The sequence below is a fragment of the Salmo salar genome, chromosome ssa01 (genome assembly GCF_905237065.1).
Source record: "Salmo salar chromosome ssa01, Ssal_v3.1, whole genome shotgun sequence".
NCBI classification, from domain to species: Eukaryota; Metazoa; Chordata; class Actinopteri; order Salmoniformes; family Salmonidae; genus Salmo; species Salmo salar.
In genome coordinates this window covers 4,235,294-4,247,462 of record NC_059442.1, presented here as the reverse complement: position 1 = coordinate 4,247,462, position 12,169 = coordinate 4,235,294, and the positions used below count along the sequence as shown (strand labels likewise).

The 12,169-nt window shown below is 45.3% G+C and overlaps 1 protein-coding gene across 1 annotated transcript; it reads left to right on the top strand.

The window, feature by feature from the left end:
* The first annotated feature begins 512 nt into the window (after positions 1 to 512).
* Positions 513 to 9,708, top strand: slc39a9 (solute carrier family 39 member 9). The gene is made up of 7 exons (XM_014176859.2): positions 513 to 1,278; positions 3,403 to 3,511; positions 4,421 to 4,627; positions 6,507 to 6,575; positions 6,715 to 6,800; positions 8,191 to 8,325; positions 8,578 to 9,708. The coding sequence occupies exons 1-7, from the start codon at positions 1,177 to 1,179 to the stop codon at positions 8,812 to 8,814; spliced, it is 945 nt and encodes a 314-aa protein (XP_014032334.1). The 5' UTR covers positions 513 to 1,176; the 3' UTR covers positions 8,815 to 9,708.
* Positions 9,709 to 12,169: the final 2,461 nt, after the last annotated feature.

Here is a 12,169-nt window from a genome sequence, read left to right as displayed (position 1 = left end):
GATTGGCCTGACTGAAACATGGCTCAAGAATGATGAATTTACAGCTTAGTCTTGACAGATAATCCTCACATTTTTTGGTGACTTCAATATTCACATGGAGAAGACCACAGACCCATTTTAAAAACGATATATATCTAATCTCCCATTCCTGTCATTGTTTTTGTCTAAAGCCGTTCACTCAGCCATAACTGGCCTCACTTCCAGCACAATAAGTGGCGTCAACCCAATCTCAAAGAAGATGAAATAGACATTTGTCATCATTAAGTTCCAAGAAAACTTCACCATGGGCTTGTAAGATGTTGTGTGGAAATGTATTATCATTGAGCAGCTTATCAAAATTATATGGACAACTTCTGGCACTTAAATGGTAATTTAACAATTAAAGTAATCGTCCACTTAAACGGTTATACCTTTTTATAGACGTAAATAGATCGGTTTATGTAACGTCTGACGTGTCGGTCCACAGAGTCAGTGAAGACACGTTTACGTGGCATGTTTTTGCGTGGATAGTGATGAATACGTTACCCGGAAGTGCTACATTTCATCCGCAATGAAGATGCTGGCTTGTTGGCAAAACATTTCAAGCTAGCTATATATAAACAAAAATATTAATAATAATAGCCTACTGCAGGTAGCTAGTTTTAATTTAAAAAAATTGTGATAACAAATAGCTACGTTGGAGAGTACGATGTGGGCAATACGCTATGAATTACAACTTGAGATTGTCTGCTAGGCTAACTCTGCTAGCCGATGGTGTTTAGATTTCTGCAAAGTAAGGATCAGACTAGTTAGTTAGTAGCTAGCTAGCTAGATTTACATGTTTGCATAACAAACCGCGTTTAAGATCAATAACTTGGAGCCTATGTACATCCTTTGAAAGTCACCAGAAATGATTTAGCTAACGGTTATAGCCGAACTGACATGGCTGTTAGACCTCTGTGCAGCTAGCTTTAGCTAGAATTGCGACGTCTTTTCGTTTGATCATTGCTTTGTTTACACTTGGAGTTATTTGCCTAGCTAGAGCCTCAGCACGAACCACAATTCGTGTCTAGTAAGCAAGCTGAAGAGCAACAAAAACTCTGAACACTTGAACCGAGCCAGTTAGTTTCTGGTTTAGTCTTGAGTTCACGCTAACTACCATTAGTCAAGCGAATTGTTGCTAGCAAAGCTGTAACTATGTCTATCGACGACTTCACTTCGATCAGCCTGCTTTCCCTGGCCATGTTGGTGGGGTGTTATGTGGCTGGAACCATTCCTCTGGCTGTCAACTTCTCAGAGGTGAGTAGTACTCAAACTACAACATTGCTTAGAAACAGAGAAAGTTCTACTTGAAATGAAGTCAACAGCTGTTAGTCCCTAGCTAATTACTGAGATTACAGTGCTCATCAATGCACAATTTGTTTAAAACATCAGTGACAGTGGTTTTTTGGTCAAACTAGTCAATTTGAATGTATTCTAACGTTCACATACAATTTGACATATTCAGTGATGTGAGGTAACTAATCATGTGAGGCCGAAGTTCATGGTTGGAATATTGATCCCTGTCCAGGTTGTTCTGTAATGCTGCTGAACCCTCCGTCCTGGTTGTTCTGTAATGCTGCTGAACCCTCCGTCCGGGTTGTTCTGTAATGCTGCTGAACCCTCCGTCCTGGTTGTTCTGTAATGCTGCTGAACCCTCCGTCCGGGTTGTTCTGTAATGCTGCTGAACCCTCCGTCCTGGTTGTTCTGTAATGCTGCTGAACCCTCCGTCCTGGTTGTTCTGTAATGCTGCTGAACCCTCCGTCCTGGTTGTTCTGTAATGCTGATGAACCCTCCGTCCTGGTTGTTCTGTAATGCTGCTGAACCCTCCGTCCTGGTTGTTCTGTAATGCTGCTGAACCCTCCGTCCGGGTTGTTCTGTAATGCTGCTGAACCCTCCGTCCTGGTTGTTCTGTAATGCTGCTGAACCCTCCGTCCTGGTTGTTCTGTAATGCTGATGAACCCTCCGTCCTGGTTGTTCTGTAATGCTGCTGAACCCTCCGTCCTGGTTGTTCTGTAATGCTGCTGAACCCTCCGTCCTGGTTGTTCTGTAATGCTGCTGAACCCTCCGTCCTGGTTGTTCTGTAATGCTGCTGAACCCTCCGTCCTGGTTGTTCTGTAATGCTGCTGAACCCTCCGTCCTGGTTGTTCTGTAATGCTGCTGAACCCTCCGTCCTGGTTGTTCTGTAATGCTGCTGAACCCTCCGTCCTGGTTGTTCTGTAATGCTGCTGAACCCTCCGTCCTGGTTGTTCTGTAATGCTGCTGAACCCTCCGTCCTGGTTGTTCTGTAATGCTGCTGAACCCTCCGTCCTGGTTGTTCTGTAATGCTGATGAACCCTCCGTCCTGGTTGTTCTGTAATGCTGCTGAACCCTCCGTCCTGGTTGTTCTGTAATGCTGCTGAACCCTCCGTCCTGGTTGTTCTGTAATGCTGCTGAACCCTCCGTCCTGGTTGTTCTGTAATGCTGCTGAACCCTCCGTCCTGGTTGTTCTGTAATGCTGCTGAACCCTCCGTCCTGGTTGTTCTGTAATGCTGCTGAACCCTCCGTCCTGGTTGTTCTGTAATGCTGCTGAACCCTCCGTCCTGGTTGTTCTGTAATGCTGCTGAACCCTCCGTCCTGGTTGTTCTGTAATGCTGCTGAACCCTCCGTCCTGGTTGTTCTGTAATGCTGCTGAACCCTCCGTCCTGGTTGTTCTGTAATGCTGCTGAACCCTCCGTCCTGGTTGTTCTGTAATGCTGCTGAACCCTCCGTCCTGGTTGTTCTGTAATGCTGCTGAACCCTCCGTCCTGGTTGTTCTGTAATGCTGCTGAACCCTCCGTCCTGGTTGTTCTGTAATGCTGCTGAACCCTCCGTCCTGGTTGTTCTGTAATGCTGCTGAACCCTCCGTCCTGGTTGTTCTGTAATGCTGCTGAACCCTCCGTCCTGGTTGTTCTGTAATGCTGATGAACCCTCCGTCCTGGTTGTTCTGTAATGCTGCTGAACCCTCCGTCCTGGTTGTTCTGTAATGCTGCTGAACCCTCCGTCCTGGTTGTTCTGTAATGCTGCTGAACCCTCCGTCCTGGTTGTTCTGTAATGCTGCTGAACCCTCCGTCCTGGTTGTTCTGTAATGCTGCTGAACCCTCCGTCCTGGTTGTTCTGTAATGCTGCTGAACCCTCCGTCCTGGTTGTTCGGTAATGCTGCTGAACCCTCCGTCCTGGTTGTTCTGTAATGCTGCTGAACCCTCCGTCCTGGTTGTTCGGTAATGCTGCTGAACCCTCCGTCCTGGTTGTTCTGTAATGCTGCTGAACCCTCCGTCCTGGTTGTTCTGTAATGCTGCTGAACCCTCCGTCCTGGTTGTTCTGTAATGCTGATGAACCCTCCGTCCTCTCTGTCTTGTCCTGCAGGAGAAGCTGAAGCTGGTGACGGTCCTGGGAGCAGGGCTGCTGTGTGGTACTGCCCTAGCTGTCATCATCCCTGAGGGGGTCCATGCCCTGTATGAGGAGGTCCTGGAGGGTGAGACTCAGGCAATATTCCAAATGGCACCCTATAATCCCTTTATAGTGCACTACTTTTGACCAGGTCCTATGGGGTTATAGTCAAAAGTAGTGCACTATGTACTATGAGCACAGATCGAACAATGAGACAGATATTTCACCGAATCTGAGTCATCCGCTTGGCGTTTCCTCTCACTACCAAATATGGTGGTGAGAGGAAGCCCAGTGGTCGGCAGTGGCAGAAGATGGAAAGAGGTGAATTTTGACCGACATTCTGCCAATTTTTTTTCATTGATGAAACATTTGATCTCAATACAGTTTTCTGTTCCCAAAACTAGAAATTATTACAAACAGAGTGGACTAAGTTTTGTAGACTTTACCCTTTGCCGAAGTGTTTTTTTAATGACGTTGTTTAGGAGTGCAAAGGCGAATTTAGTTACTGTACACGTGCACTTCAGAGTAGGCGTTCCCTAACGGATATATGCAAATGCATGCTAGAACGCGCCAATAGCATCTCGCTAGCTCGTGCTTGGCTCTGCCCAGCTTGCTTGTTCTGCCCAATATGACTTATTTGTTCCTATTGGAAAGGACAGTCTGTAGTCTATTTTGGGTTAGTTATAAAAAAACGCTAGCAAGCCCAAGTAGGTAACACTGAGGACATAGTGAAGTGTATCAGGGTTTCCATTAGCCGGGTAAATGCTGTCTTTTGACCCCCCTCCCCCACACTTTAATAATAATTAAAACCCAATACATAGGTTAGGGTCTGAATCTATTCTATGGGTTAGGGTCTCTGAATCTACTGTCTAGGTTAGGGTCTCTGAATCTACTGTATGGGTTAGGGTCTCTGAATCTACTGTATGGGTTAGGGTTCTGAATCTACTGTATGGGTTAGGGTCTCTGAATCTATCTGTCTTTACTGTCTGTGTAGGTGCACACCACGCCCCTGGCCAGGTGAAGGGGGTGGAGGTGTCTGAGCCCAAGGAAGGTGTGGATGCAGCTCTGGGGGTCAGTGGGGAGCACAGCCACAGCCACGAGCACCTCCATGCCTACATCGGGGTTTCCCTGGTCCTGGGGTTTGTCTTCATGCTGCTGGTCGACCAGATAGGAAGCGCACACGTACACAGCAGTGCTGACGGTCAGTCTGGCAACAGCATGTGTGTACACACACACACACACACACACACACACACACACACACACACACACACACACACACACACACACACACACACACACACACACACAGCAATAACAGTCAGTATGGGTGGAGCTCACCACTCTCAGGGCCTGTTTCCCAGACACAGATTAAGTCTAGTAGTCCTGGACTAAAACAAGTTCAGTGGAGAATCACCATTGAAATGTATTTTCAGCCCAGTTCTAGGATTAATCAGTCCGGGAAACCGGGCCCACAAGGTTATACTTTATTAGAGCACGATTTGTCCATGGGAGTAGTCTGTCTGATTTGTCCATGGGAGTAGTCTGTCTGATTTGTCCATGGGAGTGGTCTGTCTGATTTGTCCATGGAGTGGTCTGTCTGATTTGTCCATGGAGTGGTCTGTCTGATTTGTCCATGGAGTGGTCTGTCTGATTTGTCCATGGAGTGGTCTGTCTGATTTGTCCATGGGAGTGGTCTGTCTGATTTGTCCATGGAGTGGTCTGTCTGATTTGTCCATGGAGTGGTCTGTCTGATTTGTCCATGGAGTGGTCTGTCTGATTTGTCCATGGAGTGGTCTGTCTGATTTGTCCATGGGAGTGGTCTGTCTGATTTGTCCATGGAGTGGTCTGTCTGATTTGTCCATGGGAGTGGTCTGTCTGATTTGTCCATGGGAGTGGTCTGTCTGATTTGTCCATGGGAGTGGTCTGTCTGATTTGTCCATGGGAGTGGTCTGTCTGATTTGTCCATGGGAGTAGTCTGTCTGATTTGTCCATGGAGTGGTCTGTCTGATTTGTCCATGGGAGTGGTCTGTCTGATTTGTCCATGGGAGTGGTCTGTCTGATTTGTCCATGGAGTGGTCTGTCTGATTTGTCCATGGGAGTGGTCTGTCTGATTTGTCCATGGGAGTGGTCTGTCTGATTTGTCCATGGGAGTGGTCTGTCTGATTTGTCCATGGAGTGGTCTGTCTGATTTGTCCATGGGAGTGGTCTGTCTGATTTGTCCATGGGAGTGGTCTGTCTGATTTGTCCATGGAGTGGTCTGTCTGATTTGTCCATGGAGTGGTCTGTCTGATTTGTCCATGGAGTGGTCTGTCTGATTTGTCCATGGGAGTGGTCTGTCTGATTTGTCCATGGAGTGGTCTGTCTGATTTGTCCATGGGAGTGGTCTGTCTGATTTGTCCATGGAGTGGTCTGTCTGATTTGTCCATGGAGTGGTCTGTCTGATTTGTCCATGGGAGTGGTCTGTCTGATTTGTCCATGGAGTGGTCTGTCTGATTTGTCCATGGAGTGGTCTGTCTGATTTGTCCATGGAGTGGTCTGTCTGATTTGTCCATGGGAGTGGTCTGTCTGATTTGTCCATGGAGTGGTCTGTCTGATTTGTCCATGGGAGTGGTCTGTCTGATTTGTCCATGGAGTGGTCTGTCTGATTTGTCCATGGGAGTGGTCTGTCTGATTTGTCCATGGCAGTGGTCTGTCTGATTTGTCCATGGCAGTGGTCTGTCTGATTTGTCCATGGGAGTGGTCTGTCTGATTTGTCCATGGAGTGGTCTGTCTGATTTGTCCATGGGAGTGGTCTGTCTGATTTGTCCATGGGAGTGGTCTGTCTGATTTGTCCATGGGAGTGGTCTGTCTGATTTGTCCATGGAGTGGTCTGTCTGATTTGTCCATGGGAGTGGTCTGTCTGATTTGTCCATGGAGTGGTCTGTCTGATTTGTCCATGGGAGTAGTCTGTCTGATTTGTCCATGGGAGTGGTCTGTCTGATTTGTCCATGGGAGTGGTCTGTCTGATTTGTCCATGGGAGTGGTCTGTCTGATTTGTCCATGGGAGTGGTCTGTCTGATTTGTCCATGTGTGTTTAGATCCAGAGTCTGCGAGGGTTGCCAGCTCAAAGATCACCACCACTTTGGGACTAGTTGTCCATGCAGCAGGTAAGATGGCTTCATTATACTCCTATTCTATAATGTTTCAGACCAAGATGTTTTTAGGAAGAAGAGAGAGTGGGAAGGCTTGTTGGTGGATTTATTATTATTATTATTTTATATTTATTTACAATACTCTATGTTCCAGCGGACGGCGTGGCTCTCGGAGCAGCAGCTTCCACCTCTCAGACCAGTGTACAGCTCATTGTCTTTGTGGCCATCATGCTTCACAAGGTACAGTGAAAACAATAACAACTCGTTCATCTTCTAGTCCATGTTTTGTTTTTAACGGTTTGTGTGTTTTCGTAACAGATGGTCACTGTGTTGCTTAACAGAATAACTTCCATCCTCACGAACCCACGCTATGACAGCATTCTAAACTTCCATCCTCACGAACCCACGCTATGACAGCATTCTAAACTTCCATCCTCACGAACCCACGCTATGACAGCATTCTAAACTTCCATCCTCACGAACCCACGCTATGACAGCATTCTAAACTTCCATCCTCACGAACCCACGCTATGACAGCATTCTAAACTTCCATCCTCACGAACCCACGCTATGACAGCATTCTAAACTTCCATCCTCACGAACCCACGCTATGACAGCATTCTAAACTTCCATCCTCACGAACCCACGCTATGACAGCATTCTAAACTTCCATCCTCACGAACCCACGCTATGACAGCATTCTAAACTTCCATCCTCACGAACCCACGCTATGACAGCATTCTAAACTTCCATCCTCACGAACCCACGCTATGACAGCATTCTAAACTTCCATCCTCACGAACCCACGCTATGACAGCATTCTAAACTTCCATCCTCACGAACCCACGCTATGACAGCATTCTAAACTTCCATCCTCACGAACCCACGCTATGACAGCATTCTAAACTTCCATCCTCACGAACCCACGCTATGACAGCATTCTAAACTTCCATCCTCACGAACCCACGCTATGACAGCATTCTAAACTTCCATCCTCACGAACCCACGCTATGACAGCATTCTAAACTTCCATCCTCACGAACCCACGCTATGACAGCATTCTAAACTTCCATCCTCACGAACCCACGCTATGACAGCATTCTAAACTTCCATCCTCACGAACCCACGCTATGACAGCATTCTAAACTTCCATCCTCACGAACCCACGCTATGACAGCATTCTAAACTTCCATCCTCACGAACCCACGCTATGACAGCATTCTAAACTTCCATCCTCACGAACCCACGCTATGACAGCATTCTAAACTTCCATCCTCACGAACCCACGCTATGACAGCATTCTAAACTTCCATCCTCACGAACCCACGCTATGACAGCATTCTAAACTTCCATCCTCACGAACCCACGCTATGACAGCATTCTAAACTTCCATCCTCACGAACCCACGCTATGACAGCATTCTAAACAAACAAAATTATTTTCAGTAACAACAAAAAAAAGATGAACAAAACAGATAAAAGGAACATCTATGAAGTAACAATTAGAAAGTAACCAATCAATGCTCTTATAAAGTTCAGTTGTCATTGGTCTGTATGTTAAACTGTCTGCCCCCCCCCCAGGCCCCAGCTGTGTATTTGAAACCTGTCTTTCTCCCCCCCCCCCCCCCCAGGCCCCAGCAGCCTTTGGCCTGGTCTCTTTCCTGATGCATGCTGGTCTAGAGAGGAACCGGATCCGGAAACACCTGCTGGTCTTCGCCCTGGCAGCACCTGTCCTCGCCATGGTTACTTTCGTAGGACTCAGCCAGGTCAGTTAGCCCAGAATGCTACTCTGCCCTCCCACTACTCCTGTCCCCAGCCCATAGAATGAAATGACGGCCTGAGATAACATGCTACATTTTAAAGTGGTCGACTGAGTGGAATCACAGTATTTCTTCCAAATGTTGTTCTCTCTCTCTATGGCTTTTCAAAATGTATTTCACTTTATGCTCCAGTCATGAGAATTGATGCTCATTCTAATTCCCCTGTTCTTTTTCCTTCCTGGTCTCTTCGACCTCTAGTCCAGTAAAGAGGCACTGTTAGATGTGAACGCCACGGGCGTGGCCATGTTGTTCTCTGCCGGGACCTTCCTGTATGTTGCCACGGTACACGTCCTTCCCGAGGTGGGCGGGACCGGACACAGCCACGCTCCTGTTCAGGGGAAGGAAGCGGCGAAGGGACTGAGCAAGGTGGAGGTTGGGGCCCTGGTTCTGGGCTGTCTGATACCACTGGTGCTGTCTGTTGGACACCAGCACTAGACACACACACACACACACACACACACACACACACACACACACACACACACACACACACACACACACACACACAGCTACCAGACATACAGGAGACCCAGAGGGGCGAGAGGAGAGAAAGGGTATAGGAAGGAGGAGGTTTAGAAGGAAAGCAGCCAAAACAGACATCGCTTATGTCTTATTTATCTTTTCTGTGACTGTTGATTGGTCGGAGTGGGACAACGACCTGCGACGGGATCAAAACCATTTAAACCTGGAAGACACAGAGATGATGATGTCATAATAACAGCAGCCTTTTTTTCTACACTCTACGAGAAGTGATGTCTGTTGATACTGTTGACAAGAGACTTGTATGTGTTTTATTGTTGTTTTTATACATTTGATTTGATTTTTAGCTCTAGGTAAGGTTGTACAGATAAACAAGAGAGTTGGATCATGGCCGTATCCTGTTTCAGTGATACAGATGAACTGTCTGACTGTCTCCTGAACTCATATTAATGGGAACATTTTTTGTTGGAAGACTTGGGCTGTAAGAAATGTAAAGACCTTATATTGTGACATCTTGCAGTAAAAGTAAAAATTTTTTTTTTTTTTAAATCAGTGGTTTTCAGACACACTATAATAACTTTGCTCTTATTGTAAGATGCAATGTGATATTTATTTATGTTCTTGCTAGTGGAATCCGGTTAACTATTGGGAAGTTTTACATGTAAGTAGTTACATTTCTATTACTTTTGATCTTACCTAATGGTCACTTATATATCTGCTCTACTAGTAATATGAAACGTCTGGGAGAAATGTGTCTGTAAGACTGATTTCCACAGACCCTAACCCTTGATAACTGAAAGTTAATGACTGTCTTTGCTTCAGCCACATAAAGGAACGCTTGCCCCAGGATCAGCCTCAAAATGATACACCGAAACATCTAAACCTTTAACAGCCATTCTTTCTTTCACATTTAGTTTGGTTGTTTACCCCCGGACCTGCTTTCCTGGTACAGGAAGTGGAGCCATGATTGTGGAGTAGAGTGAGGTTGCCACTATATATACTGATCTTTGGTCAGTTTTGTGTTTTTCCCCTCCCACGAATTTTAAGGTGAAAGCTCAGCCTAAATCTGATCTTTGGTCAGTTTTGTGTTTTCCTAGGTCTGTACCTAGGGGAAACATCACTCCTGAGCGATGATTGTATGGAGACAAAATGGCTACTAGTCTTTTTGACGACGGTGGTGGTGGTGGGCAAATAGACTAGTAGTTGTTTTGTCTCCATACAGCATGTGAGTAGTCTTTGTACAGTATATGAGTAGTCAGAGAGACATATTATAATGAACTCTGAATTGAGAGACCAGCATTATGGAGTGTAGGGAGACAGACAGACAGACCGACAAAACAGACAGACAGACCGACACAGACAGACAGACAGACCAGCAGGCAGGCAGACAGACAGCTTTGTCTGGACCACTTAGTTCTCATCTATCAAATCAGATGTTATTAGTCACATGTGCCGAATACAACAGGTGTAGACTTTACAGTGAAATACTTACTTACAAGCCCTTAACCAACAATACAGAGTTAAAAAGTAAGAAAAAAATCGCAAAGTAAGAGAAGGAAATGGTAACACAATAAAAAGCAATAACAAGGCTATATACAAGGAGTTCCATGTCAATGAAGTGGTAGTTGAGGTAATATGTACATGTAGGTAGGGGTAGAAGTGACTAGGCAATCAGGATAGATAATAAACAGAGTAGCACCAGTGTTGGTAGTTGAGATAATATGTACAGTTGAAGTCAGAAGTATATATATACGCCTTAGCCAAATACATTTAAACTTGGTTTTTCACAACTCCTGACATTTAATCCTAGTAGAAATTCCCTGTCTTAGGTCAGTTAGGATCACCACTTTTATTTTAAGAATGTGAAATGTCAGAATAATAGTAGAGAGGGATTTATTGCAGCTTTTATTTCTTTCATTACATTCCCAGTGGGTCAGAAGTTTACATACACTCAATTAGTATTTGGTAGCATTGCCTTTTAAATTGTTCAACTTGGGTCAAACGTTTCATGTAGCCTTCCACAAGCTTCCCACAATAAGTTGGGTGAATTTTGGCCCATTCCTCCTGACAGAGCTGGTGTAACTGAGTCAGGTTTGTAGGCCTCCTTGCTCGCACACACTTTTTAAGTTCTGCCCACACATTTTCTATAGGATTGAGGTCAGGGCTTTGTGATGGCCACTCCAATACCTTGACGTTGTTGTCCTTAAGCCATTTTGCCACAACTTTGGAAGTATGCTTGGGGTCATTGTTCATTTGGAAGACCCATTTGTGACCAAACTTGAACTTCCTGACTGATGTCTTGAGATGTTGCTTCAATATGTCCACATAATTTTCCTCCTCATGATGCCATCTATTTTGTGAAGTGCACCAGACCCTCCTGCAGCAAAGCACCCCCACAACATGATTCTGCCACCCCCGTGCTTCACGGTTGGGATGGTGTTCTTCGGCTTGCAAGCCTCCCCCTTTTCCTTCCAAACATAACAATGGTCATTATGGCCAAACAGTTCTATTTTTTGTTTCATCAGACCAGGGGACATTTTTCCAAAAAGTACGATCTTTGTCCCCATGTGCAGTTGCAAACCTTAAACTGACTTTTTTATGGCGGTTTTGGAGCAGTGGCATCTTCCTTGCTGTGCGGCCTTTCAGGTTATGTGGATATAGGACTCGTTTTACTGTGCATATAGATACTTTTGTAACTGTTTCCTCCAGCATCTTCACAAGGTTCTTTGCCTTGACGGCTGCGTGGTCCCTTGGTGTTTATACAGATGAACATGGTACCTTCAGGCGTTTGGAAATTTCTCCCAAGGATGAACCAGACTTCTGGAGGTCAACAATATTTTTTCTGAGGTCTTGGCTGATTTCTTTTGATTTTTCCCATGATGTCAAGCAAAGAGGCACTGAGTTTGAAGGTAGGCCTTGAAATACATCCACAGGTACACCTCCAATTGACTCAAATGATGTCAATTAGCCTATCAGAAGCTTCTAAAGCCATGACATCATTTTCTGTTTAAAATCACAGTCAACTTAGTGTATGTAAACTTCTGACCCACTGGAAATGTGATGCAGTGAATTATACATTAAATAATCTGTCTTTAAACAATTGCTGAAAAAATTACTTGTGTCATGCACAAAGTAGATGTCCTAATCGACTTGCCAAAACTATAGTTTGTTAACAAGAAATTTGTGTAGTGGTTGAAAAACGAGTTTTAATGACTCCAACCTAAAGTCTTTGTAAACTTCCGACTTCAACTGTACATGTATTTAGGGGTGAAGCGACTAGTCAATCAGGATAGATAATAAACAGAGTAGC